The sequence below is a fragment of the Squalius cephalus genome, assembly GCF_949319135.1.
Source record: "Squalius cephalus genome assembly, chromosome: 2".
In the NCBI taxonomy this organism is placed as follows: Eukaryota; Metazoa; Chordata; class Actinopteri; order Cypriniformes; family Leuciscidae; genus Squalius; species Squalius cephalus.
Window position 1 is genome coordinate 64355540 of NC_137123.1, and position 21498 is coordinate 64377037.

Below are 21498 nucleotides of genomic sequence, written 5' to 3' on the forward strand. Positions count from 1 at the left end.
TGCTGTTTAATTAGCTCCTGAGCAACACAATAAAGCTGCTGATAATACTGAATGGACCGTATATAGGGATGCTGTAACAGGCGTTGTATTTCCATAGGTAGACATGAAACAGCTGAGAGTCAACTGATGTGACCAGACAGAATTAACACCACGATGATTTGATGTGTTACCATGGCAACACTATTTAATATATCAAATCCTTTTGCAATTTCTTATCAGCCATGCCTTGATATTATTCTGACCAAGATTGACGCAATCTGGGTAAATGGAAGAGTATAATTTTAAAGGCTGTTGATTTCATACAGCTCAAGTTTGATTTAAATCTCTCAATGCACACAGAGTATATGAGACACTTACTGTTTCCCATTTCTCTACATAAATGTATTGCCTCACCATATCAAAGTCATTCGAGATATCAAATATCTGTTAGCAATTTTGTTGACAATCAGAAGAATCCCCTCGTAGGAACCAAAACTAAGAGTTTGTGAGCATACCCAAAAATGTTTATATTTCTTTGTTAAAAAATAAATAATAATAATACATTTATAAATATAAATAAAATACTCCATAAAAGAACACTAGGGTCCTAATTAACATACTGTAAATAATAATAAATAAAAATATTTAGGCAGCCTACATCAGATATGAATATGCAATAGCATGGTTTAACATCATTGTTCAATTGTATTTTTTTAGAGACAGCTTTTGTTGAACACAAGAGAATCTCACATTAAATGCAAAAATTGTGAATCTACTCACTTTTCTGGTACAAAAGCAAGTAAGCTTCCCCAGACCTACATTGAAAAGATTAAAACTACAATCACTTTCATTCTCAGTTGATTAAGAAATGAACAGAGTAATTTGACGTTATTGGCACGTACCTTTTCAGTTTGCTCTCATCAGTCTGAGGGAAATCAAGAGAACAGTTGAATGAGATTAAGCAACAGAAAACAGTGGTAATTTAAATATAAAATAATAACACATTACCTCTGTGACACGACTGTCATCAAAACGGTACCACTTGTTATCTGTAAAAGATTGGATGACAGCAGTGTAGTGACCGCCAAAACGGCTCCCTGTGTGGTTGATCACAGCATAGAGCGAATACTCCTGCTCCTGAAACAACATAAAGCAGGTTATCACTAAACTTATGCTTTTTGGAAATATATTAGAGTTGTCTGTATTTCATAGATTGTGTTCTCTAATCCTTACAGCTTGATATAACTTCATCCTATCATAGCAAAATAAAATAAAAGGGTTTATGGTGTAGTGTTAGGTGGAGTTACATACCTGAAGAGATAAATGAAGCGGAACATCCATGGGGTGATCATTTTTCACAAACCCATGTCTATAGTCATACACAAACCTTTTGAGGTGCAAAGGCAGTATTGTTGGATATTCGTGTATTTCACAACTCTGTGTAAAAAAGTAATACAGGTTTGTTTTTTGTAAGGCAATTTAATTGCAAACCTGTAAAGCTGCTTTGGAAAAACTTGTATTGTGAAAAGCGCTATACAAAGAAAATTGAATTGAATTGAATTGAATTGAATGCACCAGAGAAAATGGGGTGCCACTGAAAATGTGAGACAAGTGTCATTTGAACGCTATTCAGAAGTATACTAGCTTTGGAAAAATTTGGCTCTTAAACATACATTGAACTTTGTATAGAAATGCAGCAAAAATCCATTTTACCCATTCTGTATCTCTTTTCTCATCGCAAGTCTCACAGTACATCTGGTCATCTGCAACTAATTTTGTAGGCTCAAAATATTTACTAACTCCATCTTCCTGAAATCAGAATAAAATGTTTTATTATGATCTGCACACAAACCCTCTTTTAACATATAACCGTGAATACAGAAAGTCATTGAATTTTCCCTCACAAGTGTGAACAATCCATCTCTGATGATTACAGGAATCTGCAGTGACTTGAATGGGCTGTCATCATGGGACTTGTGATTTTCTGAACATATTCTGATGTTTCTCAGAGTTCCACTAAATACCTATTTCAGTTAAATGAATCATAGAGTACACACTATGAGTTATTACCAGAAGATCAACAAGGAAACGTTCTGTTTTTCTGCATTGTTGCATATTAAATGAACAGGAACAGAAATAGGCTACCTTGGCCAAATCAGGGCCTACTTTCTCTAGGATATCAAGGAAGTATTCCACAGCATCCTGCTGCACATATCCTGAAAGAGAATACAACACACTTCAGTTCATACACACAAACACACTGCAGTTACAACAAAATATTTCCATATATTATATATAATTCCCATCATAAACTTACTCTGTATACCAAGAGACTTGATAATTCCATGAGTTGAGACACTCTTAGCACCCCTGTCCTGATTGCTGAGCTCTTCAAATATTTCCTTTAATGCTGACACTAATTTCCCATTCGTTTCACTGGGAGCTCTAAAAAATTATACAACTGTTTTTTTTTTATTTCAGTACAATTTTTCAAATTATCCACTAACAATTCAGACAGATGAAAAAATAAAGAAGACAAAACCAACAACACCACTGACCCCAGTAGAACTCTCTCTCTGAATGCTTTGGTCATGAAGAGCACCTGCAATGTTGCATTCAAATAGCAGGTTGCACCTCGATTGGGCAAACCTCTATAAGAACCTAAGGAGAGGCAGCAACAGTTTTAACAAAAACAATAATCATATCAGTAGTAGCAGTCATACTGGGAACGGCAGTAATTGACTATTGACTATGATTTTGAGATTATAGATTGTAAAATCATTAAACAAAGTCGACAGCTTCATTACATTTTTGTCAAATCCAATCATGAACTTTGGCCTCTAAAAGAGTCATTAACGGTACATTATCTTTTTATATCTATATAAATTTTTTTTTATTGCAGTTTCATGTTTTGCATAGCTATGTTTCAAGTCTAGTTTATTTATAAAGCCCTTTCCACTACAAAGTAGACCAAAGGGCTGTGCAAAAAAAGTCTTAAAAAAACCCAACAGAAAACCAACAACAAGTTAAAATAAACAATACCTTTCACTATTTAAGAGGTTTTCATTTTATTTTTAAATTACTTATTTTTACATTTCTCTGATGTTTTAAGAAACTGGACAAGTATGTCAACTCACGAGGAACTTGGTTTTTTTGTCTTGTCTCCTTTGGATCCTTTATATGCATCATTTTAATGTCCATTGCCACCTGATTTACTTCTTCAATTAAATTACCTGCAGAGAGATACAACTACAACTTAACCTCTCTGTACCACATTTAAATACAATCATAGCACACAACGAAAGGAATAGGGAACAAAAACAGTCTTTATTAGATCCACAATGAACACTCAAAATAAAGGTAAAAAATAAAAATCAGTAACACTTTCTATGAAGCCTGTATTTATACTGTAAGTAGTATGATACTGTGCAGATCCTAAAGGCACAATATGCAATATTTTTGTAATAAAATACTCAAAAACCACTTGCACAGTGTGATATATTTCATGCAGTTGTGTACTTACATTATCCCAAAAGTTCCCAAAGATTTGTAAATACAGAGGAATTCCAATTTTAAATAATGGCTTGTACCTTGTGATTGTCGCCTATCAATGATGTAATATCCGCACTATCCTCGGTTTCCACTTTATAGAAACCATGACAACATACGTAGACAAATGCGGACGTGGTGTTATACAGCATCTGGCATGCCGCTGTTGTGTCGTTCAGTCATCATGGATCGTGATTATTAACTGGCGATTACAGAAAATCCCCCCAAAAACTAAACGTAGATCAACTGAGGCAAGCAGGCTTTGGGACAAACGGAGTGTGGCAAACAGGACGCGGCCGAGAGCCGTGAGAGAACAGCGTGAGGTTGGTGTGTGATTGAAGCACCACCTGCGAGCTGCATCGGTCTCTATCTCTCATGGAGGAGCTTCATAAGCATAAAAGGGGGAGCGACGATAGTGAAGGACGAGAGAGGACCAGGCCTGGACTACTTTACCTTATGTTTTGTTCATGTCAGTCGTCCATGAGGGGCTGACGCTTTTACTTTCGTTTTGTTTATTTTATTATTAAAGTGTTTAAAATTGTATTCTTAAAGTGCTTGATTTGCGTGTTGAGGATGATTGCCTTAAGACTAATTTTATCACTGAAATGGCTGAAATGGTACTGACTAAAAAATATTTCCTATTTGAAAACCGGTATTATTTACAGAGTGAGGACACGGCCATGGGGGCTACCATGGCTCCTGATTATGTTGATTTATATTTGGGTTTCTTGGAGGACAGATATGTTTTCAATAATTACCATTTTTTCTGACAACATTATTTTGTTTAAAGGACAAGTTCGGTATTTTACACTTAAAGCCCTGTTTACAGATCATTTCTGATGAAATAGAACGGTTAAGATTAAAATTTGGACACATGCTCCTGTCCCGAGAATTTTAGGTTTATTTCGCTTTCCCCCCCACCCCCACAATGGTTGTCTAGGTGCACTGGAACATTCCTTCCTAAAACACATTAAACTTTTGTTTACAAAGACGTGAAACTCACCGAGTGGTCAGGGGTGTTCACTGATATGCTCATACAAAAATCGCTGCAAAAGATGCTTTCCAACAGGTTTTATCGTAGTTTTTGTCTAACTCCATTGACTTCTATTGAAAGAGCTGTGTGAGGTATGGTATTACTCCGCCGCTTCTTCTTCTGCTTCTTCTGTGTATTCAATGAAATGCCAGTGGTTTGCTTGTAATTGGCAAAGGTGCATTATCGCCACCAACTGGGCTGGAGTGTTTATTATTCAAGCTCTCAAAGGAAGAATCTACGGGTGTGAGACGTTTGGAAAAATAGGTCCACAGTTTTACAACGAATGGTAAAACACCTGTTGGAATGCATCTTTTGCAGCGATTTTTGAGTGAGCATATCAGTGGACACCCCTGACCACTCGGTGAGTTTCACGTCTTTGTAAACGAAAGTTTAATGTGTTTTAGGAAGGAATGTTCCAGTGCACCTTGACAACCATTGTGGGGGTGGGGGGGAAAGCGAAATAAACCTAAAATTCTCGGGACAGGAGCATGTGTCCAAATTTTAATCTTAACTGTTCTATTTCATCAGAAACGATCTGTAAACAGGGCTTTAAGTGTAAAATACCGAACTTACCCTTTAAGAGATACATTGATGACTGTTTTGTTATTAACAAAGGCTCTGAAAGTGATTGTGAAGCATTTGCTTTATATGTGAACTGTTTAAGACCTTCAATCAAATTCACATATCATGTGGGTATCACTAATGCCAATTTCTTGGACACATGCATATCAATTGTTGATAAACAAATTGTCTTTTCTCTGTATAGGAAAGATACAGCAAAGAACAGCCTCCTTCATGCTAAGTGTGCTCATCCAATCCCCTTAAAACGTGGGTTACCCTATAGCCAGTTTTTAAGACTCCACCGTATCTGTTCTAAGAAAGAGGATTTTGAGCCTAAAGCTCAGAACCTGTATACAGATTTCAATCACGGGGATATCCTAATAAGTGGCTCGATACTGCACTTGAGAAAGTTCGTATTTTACATTCACAGGAAGTAAGCAACTTAATCACAAATAATAGAAAGAAGAGCTTCCCATGTGCTTTCAAATACACTTATAGTCCATTGCGTAATGACAGTAGGAGGATTATTAAGAGTCATTGGCACATTGTTCAAAGCGATCCTCAGTTATTGAATATATTCAATGATCAACCACTTTATGTGTCTTCTGGGAGCTCTAGTCTGAGGGACAAGCTTGTTCATGTGGACACTCACATCTCTTTTCCGACTACTCTTGTCAATGCCCAGGGTAATTTTCCATGCTTTAATTGTACTTCTTGCACTAAATACGTCAAATGTAAATCATTCACACAATCCTTCTACACTAAAAACATACAAGATTAGACAATTGATTACTTGCAAGGGTACATATGTATATGTACATATGTATATCTATATTATCATCTGCTCGTTTTCACTGTTATATGTAGGCAAAACCACATGTGCATTACACACAAGAATCACTGAACACACAAGTGCCATTCGAAGACAGGATGATACATCCCCAATCTATCGCCACTTTAAGTTTGTCAAACATTCTTTGTCTGACATGAAGTTCCTTGGCATCGAGAGGATTTTACCTCATAGAAGAGGCGGAGATAGAGATAAGAAATTGTTGCAAAGGAAGGCCTTCTGGATCTTTGAACTTAAGTCTTTATTCCCTGATGGTATGAATGAAGAACTAGAACTTTCCTGTATTTTGTAAAGGAAACTTTTAACTCTCTCTTTTCCAGCACTTTAGACACAGTTGCTCCGTTGCGCTTAAAGAAGATTAAAGAAAATAGTCCAACGCCGTGGTACAGCGAGCACACTCGGCCCTTAAGAGAGCAGCCAGAGAGATGGAGCGCAACTGGAAGAAAACACAACTAGAGGTATTTCGCATTTCATGGAAAGAGAGCTCGATTGCTTACAGAGAGGCTTTAAAAGCTGCTAGATCTGCTTATTTTTCAACCCTATTAGAAGAAAATAAACATAATCCTAGGTATTTATTTGAAACAGTGGCTAAACTAACGAGAAATAAATCCTCAAGCCCAGAAGTTTCCAAGCAACACAGCAGTAATGACTTTATGAACTTCTTTACTAATAAGATTGATAACATCAGGGAGAAAATTATAACCATGCAACCATCTAGAAGAGGAAGAATTCGCTAAAGAAGAATTCTAGCTATAGGAGAGGAAGAATTTGCTAAACTGAATTTGTTAAATCATCTAAATCGACAACATGTGTGTTAGACCCTATACCGACTAAGCTACTGAAAGAGATGCTTCCAGAGGTCATAGATCCTCTTCTCAATATCATTAATTCATATTTGTCTCTAGGATATGTATCAAAAACTTTTAAGCTGGCTATGATTAAACCACTTGTTAAAAAACGCAACTTGATCCTACAGAATTAGTCAATTACAGGCCGATCTCGAATCTACCTTTTCTGTCAAAGATACTAGAAAAGGCAGTGTCTTCACAACTGTGTTCCTTTCTAGAAAGAAATGATATCTGGAGGATTTCCAGTCAGGATTTAGACCGTACCATAGTACTGAGACAGCTCTCGTTAGAGTCACAAATGATTTGCTCTTATCATCCGATCGTGGTTGTGTCTCTCTATTAGTGTTACTCGATCTTAGTGCTGCATTTGACACCATCGACCACAACATTCTTTTAAATAGACTCGAAAATTATGTTGGCATTAGTGGAATTGCACTAGCATGGTTTAAATCATACTTATCTGACCGTTATCAGTTTGTAGCAGTAACTGAAGAGATGTCTCATCGATCACAAGTTCAGTATAGCGTACCACAAGGCTCAGTACTAGGACCGCTGCTGTTCACTCTGTACATTCTACCCTCACACACACACACACACACACACACACACACACACACACACACACACACACACACACACACACACTCTGTACATGCTACCCTTGGGAGATATCATTAGGAAGCATGGCATTAGTTTTCATTGTTATGTTGATGATACTCAGCTCTATATTTCTTCACGCCCTGACGAAACCAATTCACTAAATTACCGGAATGCACAGCTGATATACAAAACTGGATGACTAGTAATTTCCTACTACTAAATTCTGAAAAAACGGCTTCTAATTATTGGACAAAAAACTTCCTCACGTACTAATCTAGAATACTGTCTAACACTCGATGGCTGCTCTGTCGAGTCTTCGTCGTCGGTTAGGAACCTGGGTGTGTGTGTGTGAGTGTGTGTGTGGGTGTGCTCTTTGATACCAATCTTTCATTTGAAAGTCACGTGTCTAGTATCTGTAAAACTGCATTTTTCCATCTTAAAAATATATCTAAATTACGCCATATGCTCTCATTGACAAATGTGGAACAATTAGTTCATGCGTTCATGACCTCAAGGCTAGATTATTGTAATGCTCTACTGGGTGGTTGCCCTGCACGCTTAATAAACAAACTACAGCTGGTTCAAAATGCAGCAGCTCGAGTTCTTACCAGAACCAGGAAGTATGACCATATTAGCCCAGTTCTGCCAACACTGCACTGGCTCCCTATTAAACATCGCATCAATTTTAAAATATTGCTGATTACTTACAAAGCACTAAATGGTTTAGCTCCGCAGTGCTTGAGCGAGCTCTTAAAGTCCAACTGAAATCAAAATTGACCCTATTTACTTTGTTAGCGCATATTACTAGTCTTGTGGTGAAAAATTAATCCGTGCAAGTTATTACACAGAAAAAAATTGTTTGCCGTCGTAATCTTTAATCCAAGTCTGAAAAGTTACTTCCGGTCTGGAATGGCTTTCCTTCTCTGATGATGTAGGTTTGACGGCTTGGGTTGGGAAACGCTTAACCACTCCCCTCAGACCGCTATGAGCAGAGATGGAGAGGAGGAGCGCTAGAGTAAAACCCTGCCCTCTGTTCAATATTCCGTTTCACTGGGAAATACGTCACAACACTGGAGAAAAGTCGTTTGCAACTTCCGGTTCACGCGGACTTTAACGCATTATAGTCCTTCACGTCTATTGCGATCTCACAACTCCAGCCAGTTGATAATACCTAGAATATCTCAATCGACTGCTGGCGGTAGATCCTTCTCCTATTTAGCACCAAAACTCTGGAACTCAGACACACTCTGTCAGTTCAAAGCTAGACTAAAGACACATCTCTTTGACCTAGCATTCACATAACACTGTCACGGTTCATGGATTCATTGACTCGCCTTCACTATGTGTGTGTGTGTTGTGTGAGTGGGTGCGGCTCATCAGCACGGCTTATTATTGTGGCTGATGGGCTGATAAGTGCCAGCTGTTTTGAACGAGGATGTCCTATATATTTTTTGTTACCTCATCCTGTCTTTGTCAGATGGTTGTTGAGGCTCACCAGGGATCTTCTCACCGTGTTTCTCCTGCATTCCAGTCCTGTTTCCATGCAGTGGATTTCCTGAGGTTTCCCGGAGGAATTACTACCTGTTCCTACATCTACGTCTGCCCATTGCGTCCCTACGTTACCGAGCCTGAGTCTTCTTCTGCCTGCTTCCACTCTGACCCGCACTACTGTCTACTACTATTGTGTTTAATACATTTTAATTGTGTTTCCTTCAGAGTTATGACAAACACATTATAGACTTCTATAATTCAATGTTAGGCTGCACAGATCAGGTCAGCCGGAACCGGGAAAACTTCCCATAAATCCTGATGTACTCGCTACATCATAAGAAGAATGGCATCTACGCTAATATTAATCTCTCTGTTTATCCCGAGGTTTACTGCAGTCCGCCGGATCCAGATCTGATGAAGGACCTTCGCCTGGACACACACACACACACACACACACCTCGTTTGGATGTGACGCCAGCGCAGTCCTGAAGTGTCACTAGTCTCTCCTCTGTGAAGGCCTCCTTCTTCTCTTTACCTCTCTACAGATAAAGCGTTGTTAGGATAATCCCGGTTCGCGTTGATACGCGGAAGCGATAAAAATTCTGTATTATAAATTTTAAGGCCAGACAAGTAGTTTGTTGAGGGTTGGTTTGTAGGGAAGGACTACACGCCTGCGCACATATAATCAAACGCACATACTTGGGCAGTATGTGGACTGTAATGAAGACTGAACTCGTAATGCGCATGTGCGTCATCAGCGTTTTCACTGGCTCGCGTTTTTGAAGTTTGCGCAGAAAGAACTTAAGAGTTTTCTGTGAGAACGCTGTCGTGTTAGCGGCCCCTAAGTTAAAGGGGGGGTGAAATGCTGTTTCATGCATACTGAGTTTTTTACACTGTTAAAGAGTTGGATTCCCATGCTAAACATGGACAAAGTTTCAAAAGTTAAGTTGTACATTTGAAGGAGTATTTTTGTTCCAAAAATACTCCTTCCGGTTTGTCACAAGTTTCGGAAAGTTTTTTTCGAGTATGGCTCTGTCTTACGTAAGATAGAGCGGAATTTCCTTATATGGGTCCTAAGGGCACTTCTCCGCGGCCGCGCGCGCACTCGCAGACCAGAGAGAGAAGAGAGCGAAAGCAGTACGTTACCTCAAAGCGCTATGCTCGGCTTTTAGGGAAGTCAATGTCACCAAAGAAGTGGGTTTTTGGTTGGCAGGGCAAGACAACCCTGCACAGATTCCCAAAGAACCCAGCGTTAAGGGAATAGTGGATGGAGTTTGTTTTTTCGAAGCATCAACGGAGGTTGTGCACGACTCTTTGTTCCCTGCATTTCGACGATGATTGTTTTATAAACAAAGCCCAGATCGACTTATTTGCAGATCGTCTAATGCTTAAGGATCGAGCAGTCACGGTGAGTAAACTACTTCAAATGTCTCTCTGTGTTGTTGTTAGATCAGTTAGCACAGCTTTAGCACACCGCCCACACGGCCCGCCCCCAGCCGCTCGGTTTTTTCCGGAAAGACTCGGTACAGTCAATCTTTCACTTATAAATATAATAAAACTAAAGACGTTTTGGAGATATGAAGGATGCAATACTACTCTATAGGTACTCAAGATTAACAGGAGATTGAGTGAAAATGAGCATTTCACCCCCCCTTTAATAACTAATGATCTTTACAACGGAAGTGAATCAGTCAAACTAACTTTATCTGGACAATAACTTTATTCTAGATCTGCTGTAAAGCCTAAACACTCTCTGTTACTGTAATCTCCTGTTATCCCTGTAAAGCTGCTTTGGAACAATCTATATTGTGTACAATCAACAAGATGACTTGACTTATTTATAATGGATTATAAATACAGGCTTCATAGAAAGTGTTACCAATCAAAAAATAAATCAACATCACCCGTAACAATTAACCATTACAGTATTTTTTTTCTTAGGTTTTCTAAAGTGTGCAGCTGTTGCTTTCTTCAGGTGAAATGGTCTTACCTGAATCTGAGGACTCTGGCAGAGCAGTCTGATCAGTGCTGGGGGTATGTGACTGTCCCTCAATGCTGTTATTAGAGGCATGGGAAATCACCCTGCTGATATTACAGAGCACACAATTACATCTAGCATATATAATGTCTAATAAGATTAATTCATGCATCAATAAGGCCTTACCTTTGCCCGAAGTGTGACCATGAGGAACTTCTTTTCAGTGGTTTTACATCAGAGTCCAGGTTAAGAGTTCTTCAAATATTTGAAGATATACAGTATACAGTTTAAGATTCTGCTGTATTATCCAGTTTTTCCACAAGTAAACAATCAATATCGGAGTCACATTCCTTCACATTTTCTCTAGTCATGATTTAGATTTAGATTGGTCTAGTGAATCATGTAAGACACTTACTGGTTTGGCACAGCTGTATTTTCTTTGGTCCTCATTTCATCTGTAGAGTAAGGAATAAAATTGCCTTAGATTTAACATACCTCAAACCATAATAAAATGTTTATTTTACATTTTTATTTTATTTTATTTTATAAAAAATTTCACACACACACACACACACACACACACACACACACACACACACACACACACACACACACACACACACACACACACACACACATATATGTGCGGAAAAACTATTATTTCCAACCTTCATTCTGAGCCTCTGTCTGAAATGATCTATTTTTAAGGCATGGCTCCTTTAAGGCTTGTCAGTAAACGGCCACTGTTATGATTGGCTAATTTCATTGCATAGGAAACAGTATCAACGCCCACTCGCTATTGCACTGTCACATCCAATACAGTCACTGCTTCAAATTTAAACAAAAGTTTCTTTGCCAATTCTCCATAATACTGTGCCTCGTTTACAAAACAAAATGTTCAGAACAAACATATAATCCTCCGGCGTGATCCGGGACTCAAACTAGCTTTTTAATATACATGTAGATAATGAAAAAGATGCATTGGGATTGGCATTTAAAGACATTGTAAACTCAATTGGAGTTAGACAACACGTGTCAGGACCTACTCAGCGTCGTAATCATACTCTAGATCTAATATTATCACACGGAATAGATGTTGATGCCGTTGAAATTCTGCAGCAGAGCGATGACATCTCAGATCATTACCTAGTCTCGTGTAAATTACATTTAGCCAAGGCTGCAAAGCCGACTCCGTGTTATAAATATGTTAGACATATCACTTCTGCCACTAAAGATTGCTTTATTAATAATCTTCCTGATCAGTTTCATCATCTCAGCATCTCAGATAGCTTAGAAGAACTCGATATTGCAACAGAAACTTTTAACTCTCTCTTTTCCAGCACTTTAGACACAGTTGCTCCGTTGCGCTTAAAGAAGATTAAAGAAAATAGTCCATTATAACTATACAATCGTCTACTACAGTATCGCATCAGGCAGTGCATTGTAGTCTCCCTGAGGAAAATTTTTATTCATTTGTTGCTATAGGAGTGGAAGAATTTACTAAACTCGTTAAATCATTTAAATCTACAACATGTATGTTAGATCCTATACCGACCAAGCTACTGAAAGAGATGCTCCCAGAGGTCATAGATCCTCTTCTTAATATCATTAATTCATCTTTGTCACTAGGATATGTACTGTGATGTCACGAAAGGCTGTGTCCTGGAGGGGCGCTACATTCCCCTGAGATGACTGCAACCACGAACAGCTATAGCTCCATCTGCTGGTGGAGTCGGGAACTTCACCCCTCAATACATGACATTCCCGCACACCTGAGACTGATCAGGGTCTGATGAGCTGAAGGGCTTTTTAAAGGAGAACTCCGGTCAATTTTAACATTGAGCTCATTTTTTTGTACATTTGGAGTGCTGTCAATACAGAGAACAACGACAAAAATCGGTGTTGCCTACATCGTGTTATTCTATTTTTAAAATTTGCACCCTGTTGACTTCAATGGGGCAAGTACTAAACCTGCTTTTAGCCTCTTAACATCCTTGATGTGTCATTACAAGTGCACAGAAAATGTGAGTGATTCCTTCTGAGTGAACACGAGTGAGTCTGACTGCAGTAGATGTGAAAGATATGAATAAAAATGATGTTATCTAAGCCAGCGCAAATACCTTTGTTTACATCCTGTTTTTCGGTTGAAGTCCAAAGTAGTCGATTGCAGAGTTCACACGCATAGGTTTAATACCTATGATCACGCGCGTGAACTCTGCAATCGACTACTTTGGACTTCAACCGAAGTCAAAATTCGGTCAAAATTGAGGGAACGAGTGTCTGTCCATCTAAACTTCCCTCGCCCACTTCACGAAGTGGAACGCACTTCAAAATGGCGGCGGGGATTCCCCCGAGGGGAAGTGCTTAGGGAAGTTCGCAAGTGCGTGTCTAAAAGTGGACTGGAACGCAGCACGGATACAGCGCCGACACCACGTGACTGTGACGTATACCATCAAAGTACCGCGAGAGTGATTCGAGAGTAGCCGGAGAACTCAGCCAGCGCAGCTTCTCAAGAGCGGCTGCACGAGGGCTGATGACGACACAGCTAGGGCCCTATAAAATCCGTTTTATTTTTTCCCAAATTCCGTTTTATTTTTTCCCAAATTCCGTTTTATTTTTTCCCAAATTCCGTTTTATTTTTTCCCAAATTCCGTTTTTTCCGTTTTAATTTTTGCAAATTCCGTTTTTTCTGTTTTAATTTTTGGGAATTCAGGTTTTTTTTACCCTTTACTGTTATTTTAGTCGTAAAAAGAGTGTTTTTAATGTTAATGATTAAAATGTACACAAATAAAATAGGAATGACCCTAAATTTATTGAGGTAACAAACAAAATTCTCATTTTAAGAGGTGTTAAATGTGGTTTGTTTACATTAGTGAATGTATTAGGCTAACTAACATGAACCACGAGCAATACATTTGTTACTGTATTTATTAAACTTTGTTAATCTTAGTTAACCCTAACCCTGTATTTTTATTATGTTACTTCACACAGTGCATTAAGCTAACTAATGTTAACAAATACAACTTTTCATTTAAATAATGTAGGCTACTAAATGGTGAAATTAACATTAATAAAGATTAATAAATGCTGTAGAAGTGCAGTTTATTAATAGTTAATGTTAACTGATCTAGTTAACTAGAGTTTAATAAATGGAACCTTATTGTAAAGTGTTACCGATTTTGTTATACACCGAACCGATTCAGTGTTGGACAGCTCAGGGGCCTCATTTATAAAGCTTGCCTACGCACAAAACAGGGCTGAAAACATGCGTACGCCAGTTCCTGCGCAAAAGGTGGGATTTATAAAGAAAAACTTGACGGGAAAATGTGCGCACCTGCACGCAAACTCTGACCCATGCGTACGAACGTTTTGGAGATGGAGCACTTTGGCGACACCGATGGTGAGCTGGAGTTAAATGTATTTTTGGTCACTTTTATACAGAAAATCTAAAGAAAATTAAACATATACAGAAAGATTATACAAATACAATTTCAATCACCAAGCCTGTCACTTGAAGCAAATATCCATTCCTTCTTAAATGTCCGCGGCAGCGAGCGTGTTGAGCCGTTTAGTGAAACTGACTCAAATAACAGTTTAAATAAATAAAATACTTCTGATATAAACATTTATATTAAATATGCCATTCAAATTAATGGAGTTAAACACTTAAACATGAAATCATTACTGAAGTTACAACATTTTTTTAAATTCAATCATTAGAAATATTTGGTTCTGGCGTACGCACGGTTTTATAAGTCTGAATATTTTTTTGCGTACGCCATTTTTGGCTTTCGGGCGCACGTACACTTTTAGTAAGGTTCCTACGCACAGTTTTATAAATGAGGCCTCAGTTGTTTTAACCATTAATTAAAGTGAATCGGTTCAAAGGAGTCATTAGTTCGCGAATCGGACGTAGGCTATCATTAGCAGACTTGTACGCGTTGTGTGATTATCCCATGTATGTATCGCTGCAGCCCGGAGACCTGCAGGTGGGAGGAGCTTACGCCGCAAGTGGGAGGAGCTTATGCCGCAAGTAGGAGGGATTTCACAAACGTGCAAGTAGGAGGAGTTTACGCCGCAAGTGGGAGGGGCTTATGCGGAAATCCCCAAGCTGTCATAGCCGAGGACGGCGGTGAATGAGTATGGCAGGAAGTAGCGACAGTAAGGAAAATAAGCGATCAAATATTACGTTCCTCATCATGGTCTGATTTCTTACAGTTTGTTATTATTGTGTGTCTCCAATAACACTCAATGTCAATCAGAGCCGATCCGCCCTATACGCACACTACGCAAGCTGCGTAGGGCCCCGCAAATTACTCAAGGCCCCGCCTCCCCCTCGTGTCAAAGCGCGTCAATCAAAGTTTACAACATCGTTGAGAAATGAGAAAATGAAGCGGATCTATCCTTCTGGTCACGAAGAAAGAGGAAAAACACTATGCGGGTGAATTGTGGGAACAGCAATCAGGTAGACTGAGTTTGCTTGATTATAACCTGCAGCTGGGAAAAGATAACCGCGACGCGCGTTAACATGCATTCATATGCGCGTGCACGAAATGAAACGCGCACTTTCCAAAATAAACATCCTACAATAGCGGGATGACAATCCTCATTATAGCCGTAGGCACACATACTTTTAAAACAAGACAATGATCATCTACTCTCCAAGTCAAGGTTACAACTCTGCAATAATGCCAGATGGAAAACAATGTATTGGCTTTATAGTCTATATTGCAATTAAGATGTTGATTGACTGGACATACTGGTCAATATGGATGCACATCCCTCAGTAAATAATAACCTTCAAGTATTAAGTATTGCTGTTATCATTTAAAACACAGTGACATGCTGTGGCAATTTTAGCTAGTTTTATTCATTCACAGCACATGCATTTGTGATTTCAAGAATTCAATTTGTTCTATTTGAAGTGTGAATACTTAATATTTTACTAGTAACACTGTCTATTTCTGATATCAGGAATTACCTTTATTATATTACCTTTATAATAGTATTACTCAGCAAGTAAACAAAAGCGTAAATATCTACGTAATAAAATACAAATTCTGATATTGGGGTTCCAATCATGCACTGGACCTTGATTAATAAACAAGGTTAATTCTTCACTGTTTTCCAGCTGTATATACAGTTTTATCATTGCTTTTGTTGTCAGGATTAGTAACTTTGGAGTTCATTTTCTATCAAATGTTATTGGCATTGTCTACAAGTATTGAGGTCTCTGCATTCACATCTGACATGTAGATATGGTGTCTCGCAAAATATCTATAGTATAAAGTACATGGATTTCCCAAGTAAAGCACATACCATAAATGTGTGGTATAATTTCATATTATATTGTTTGAGTGAAATGTAATGCAAAGGAAATTTCAACTAAATGGATACTACCCAACCTTTTACTAGCCAAGTTAAAATACTTTCACCTAACTTAGTTAAGTAACGTATACTTAATTCCATATGTGAAATTAACTTAAAAAATATGCGTGTGAAATTTAAAAAAAAGTAAATTTTACTTATTGTTTATTTAGTGTGGGTCAGGTAGGAGGGCCCCTTAAATTTTTTTTGCTTAGGGCCCCAGGGAGGTCAGGATCGGCTCTGATGTCAATGATTAAGTCACACCTTTACACCTTTTACCATACTTAAAGTGATGGTGTTTTAAATTCATGTAAGCTAGGCCTTATTCAAACATATTTCTGAATATTAGCTACATATTCTACAATTCTACAGTATCAAGTAAATTAACATATTAAAATGTGATGCAATTGGACTCAGTGAAGTGAATGTGTAAATACATGAAAAACATTTGGCTAATGTAAAAAAAATAAAAAAAAGTTACCATTCATCTTTACTGCATAATTTTTTTGAAATAGCAGACTAATGTTCTTCTGAACGTGTTACACATATATTACATTTAAATCTCAGGGTGGATAAAAATTTTTTTCAATGAATAAAATCATGTACAAGTCACTCAGAATTGATTGCAAAAGTGTTTATTTTATTTTATTATTTTTAGTCTTTTTTTGTTATTTGTAAGGACACTATATCAGCTCATTAGAACTGATCTGCATGCAGTGAAAACTGCAAAATCCAGGGTGGAAGGTTTCTGAATAAATGCCCTGGAGCTGGAGCTCGCCTCGCTTTCCCTTCAAAGCATAACCTGGTGGATACACAAGAAGCACAATAATAAGGTTTATAGTTGACATTGAACATTTACAAACATTAAGAATAATTTCTCAGCTCTGTAGGTCCATGCCATGCAAGTGAATGGTGTCCAGAACTTTTAAACTCCAAGGGATGACATAAGTAAATTAGATTTTTAGTTTTCCTTTAGACTAACTAGTTTATTCATCACCAATTTACACAAAACTTACCAGGTGTGCAGCATTTGTAATCAAACCCACACTCACTCCAAACAAGTGGAGATTGAGTACATCCTCCAGAAGAGCTGTTTGCAGTGAGACAACTTATTTTTCCAGCATGCAACACCTGAGGTGGAAAAAAAAAAATGAACATAACATTTAACATTATCAATGATGTTCTTGTTATGCGTTTTATTTTTTAATGTCAATATTTACTTTCTAGCCAGAAGCACAATAACATGGTTTCACATTTTTCACTGATTGTTATGAGTAATACATTTTATAAAATAATTGATATTAAAACAAATGTTTCAATTAGGCTACATTACATTGTGGATTACGCAGAAAAAAGCATAACTACAATGAAAACAAGTTTTAAAAGAATTGCATGCATTGTACAATTAAGTTAGGAGTTGTATTCTAATATCAAATCCCTTTACAAAACGTTTAAGACATTTACTATTTGAAAATCAGTCGTAAAACGTACAAATATTACACTGCTACAATACCTTATTATGGTCTTCAGAATCCATAATCTGGAGAGAAAACTGTAGAAATGGAATGCAGAAAAGATCTTGTCATGCACGTTACAGATTTTGTAATTTGTGTGCTACTAAAAAAACTACAGAAATTTATTTGGATACACTTTACCCTTATTCTTTTTTAATACATCAAGACTAAAAACAGTGTACAAACGCCATTATGAAATGGTCTTTTTCAGAGCTTATAGGCTATAATGCTTTTTTACAAAACTAAAAACTGTACAACAAGCTTACCCCTTCATCTCAACGGCACGCTGAGTCTGACATGTGAATGTGAAAGCATAGGCTGTGTTCGAAACCGCATACTTCCCTACTATTTAGTATGGGAAAAAGAGTAGGCGAGAATTACCTGGATGACGTACTAATTATCGCGAGATTCGGACTTAAGTGCGTCCGAAAATGCCTACTTTCCTACTATATAGTAGGCGAAAACAGTACGTGAAGGAAGCAGTACGTTCGAAACATCAGTATTCATAAAAGAGTTGGCGAGAAGTTCCCGGATGGCTTACTGCTTTCGGCCAGATTTTCGAGTGCTCAACGATGGATACTCTTCTATCCCAGGAGGCTACGCGAGAGGATACGTCATTATCAAACATCGCAGAGATCAGCGACGCGGGTGCTTTCAAATGTGAGTAAACACGGTTCCTTGTGTTAAAATTGCATGTGTTGAACTACTGTAGAGTAAACTGTTGAATTGTTGAAGGTGTAAAGACGTTACACAGTGTAGTATAGTTGTGATTTTGCTGTAAAAACACGTTTTATTATGTATAACGTTAGCTAAGAGGGGAGCTCCAAAAAGAACACGTAAGTTACGTCTTTAAAGTGGATTTACATAAACCATATAGCTGCTACATCTTAAAGACGCTTATTTTAAATTTCTATTTACATCTGACAGGAAAATCTTCAATAAGTATTGCAGAAGAGCACATCACAGCATGAAATAGACATCTGAGTGATGAATGTGTGCTATTATGTAGAACAAATCTATAAAGTAACTAAACATAAGTTATCTATTTTATTTGTCAATTACTGTTGATAAATTGAGGAACATTTATGTTGGATAAAAAGTTAATTCAACCTCAACATGTAAATGTAGTGTTGAGCTCATAAATCCCAGAGGTCATGTGAATCTCGTCTGGATGTTACAGGGACAGATGAACAGATGTGTGTTTATCCAGTGGAGAGTGGCTCATGAAGCTGAATGCTGCCATCAAAGGCTTTGAGTGAGTACACTACAGAAATTAATAACAACAACTATTTAAATATGAATTTGTAGTTTATTTTAATTATTGTAATTTCAAACAGAGCTATTACAGCACTTTTCTGATTCTTGATTTCTGTGCATTTGCTGCAGATCTTCTGTGGTGGAGCAGGACCTGCAAGGGAAGATGATGGCGGCATCTGTGAAAAAAAGTGTTTTTGTCTTCTAAATAATACTGAAATCAAATGACATTGTGCTGTTAAAATGACTGCTTTTGTGTTATGTTTGTGCATTTTTGTAGGATCTGAAATGTCAGCAGGCTGGTGTGAGCACTGAGGATGAGGAGCCCAGAGCTGAATCCTGGAGATGGTGCCATGGACGAGACCCTCCATCACTCCACCTGCCCTTATGAGACCCTCCATCACTCCACCAGCCCTTACGAGACCCTCCATCACTCCACCTGCCCTTACGAGACCCTCCATCACTCCACCTGCCCTTACGAGACCCTCCATCACTCCACCTGCCCTTACGAGACCCTCCATCACTCCACCTGCCCTCACGAGACCCTCCATCACTCCACCAGCCCTTACGAGACCATCCATCACTCCACCTGCCCTTACGAGACCCTCCATCACTCCACCTGCCCTTATGAGACCCTCCATCACTCCACCAGCCCTTACGAGACCCTCCATCACTCCACCTGCCCTTACGAGACCCTCCATCACTCCACCTGCCCTTACGAGACCCTCCATCACTCCACCTGCCCTTACGAGACCCTCCATCACTCCACCTGCCCTCACGAGACCCTCCATCACTCCACCAGCCCTTACGAGACCCTCCATCACTCCACCTGCCCTTACGAGACCCTCCATCACTCCACCTGCCCTTACGAGACCCTCCATCACTCCACCTGCCCTTATGATACCCTCCATCACTCCACCAGCCCTTACGAGACCCTCCATCACTCCACCTGCCCTTACGAGACCCTCCATCACTCCACCTGCCCTTACGAGACCCTCCATCACTCCACCTGCCCTTACGAGACCCTCCATCACTCCACCTGCCCTTACGAGACCCTCCATCACTCCACCTGCCCTTACGAGACCCTCCATCACTCCACCTGCCCTTACGAGACCCTCCATCACTCCACCTGCCCTTACGAGACCCTCCATCACTCCACCTGCCCTTACGAGTCCCTCCATCACTCCACCTGCCCTTATGATACCCTCCATCACTCCACCTGCCCTCACGAGACCCTCCATCACTCCACCTGCCCTTACGATACCCTCCATCACTCCACCTGCCCTTACGATACCCTCCATCACTCCACCTGCCCTTACGAGACCCTCCATCACTCCACCTGCCCTTACGATACCCTCCATCACTCCACCTGCCCTTACGAGACCCTCCATCACTCCACCTGTCCTTATGAGACCCTCCATCACTCCACCTGCCCTCACGAGACCCTCCATCACTCCACCTGCCCTCACGAGACCCTCCATCACTCCACCTGCCCTTATGAGACCCTCCATCACTCCACCTGTCCTTATGAGACCCTCCATCACTCCACCTGCCCTTACGAGACCCTCCATCACTCCACCTGCCCTCATGAGACCCTCCATCACTCCACCTGCCCTTACGAGTCCCTCCATCACTCCAGCCGCCCTTACGAGACCCTCCATCACTCCACCTGCCCTTACGAGACCCTCCATCACTCCACCTGCCCTTACGAGACCCTCCATCACTCCACCTGTCCTTATGAGACCCTCCATCACTCCACCTGTCCTTACGAGACCCTCCATCACTCCACCTGTCCTTATGAGACCCTCCATCACTCCGCCTGCCCTTACGAGACCCTCCATCACTCCACCTGCCCTTACGATACCCTCCATCACTCCACCTGCCCTTACGAGACCCTCCATCACTCCACCTGTCCTTATGAGACCCTCCATCACTCCACCTGCCCTTACGATACCCTCCATCACTCCACCTGCCCTTACGAGACCCTCCATCACTCCACCTGTCCTTATGAGACCCTCCATCACTCCACCTGCCCTTACGATACCCTCCATCACTCCACCTGCCCTTACGAGACCCTCCATCACTCCACCTGTCCTTATGAGACCCTCCATCACTCCACCTGCCCTTACGAGACCCTCCATCACTCCACCTGTCCTTATGAGACCCTCCATCACTCCACCTGTCCTTACGAGACCCTCCATCACTCCACCTGTCCTTATGAGACCCTCCATCACTCCGCCTGCCCTTACGAGACCCTCCATCACTCCACCTGCCCTCATGAGACCCTCCATCACTCCACCTGCCCTTACGAGTCCCTCCATCACTCCAGCCGCCCTTACGAGACCCTCCATCACTCCACCTGCCCTTACGAGACCCTCCATCACTCCACCTGCCCTTACGATACCCTCCATCACTCCACCTGCCCTCACGAGACCCTCCATCACTCCACCTGCCCTTACGAGACCCTCCATCAC

General features: G+C 39.9%; 2 protein-coding genes and 1 long non-coding RNA gene across 13 annotated transcripts in view; all 3 read right to left on the reverse strand.

The window, feature by feature from the left end:
- Positions 1-21498, reverse strand: part of pou2f1a (POU class 2 homeobox 1a) — a 141232-nt gene that overhangs the window by 29020 nt on the left and 90714 nt on the right. The window lies entirely within an intron of this gene.
- Positions 1273-11323, reverse strand: LOC307149558 (ubiquitin carboxyl-terminal hydrolase 46-like; the record flags this gene model as incomplete). Its single annotated transcript, XM_079855931.1, has 9 exons — positions 11305-11323; positions 11076-11144; positions 10902-10996; positions 3117-3212; positions 2538-2640; positions 2297-2424; positions 2125-2195; positions 1884-2003; positions 1273-1290 (listed from the first exon to the last, which is right to left on the reverse strand). Exons 4-9 carry the CDS (start codon positions 3178-3180, stop codon positions 1273-1275), a joined length of 504 nt encoding a protein of 167 aa, XP_079712057.1. The 5' UTR covers positions 3181-3212; positions 10902-10996; positions 11076-11144; positions 11305-11323.
- On the reverse strand, positions 16900-18060 carry LOC307154592. Its single transcript, XR_013820396.1, has 4 exons — positions 18037-18060; positions 17770-17796; positions 17273-17387; positions 16900-17058 (listed from the first exon to the last, which is right to left on the reverse strand). It is a non-coding gene; the product is annotated as an uncharacterized lncRNA (long non-coding RNA).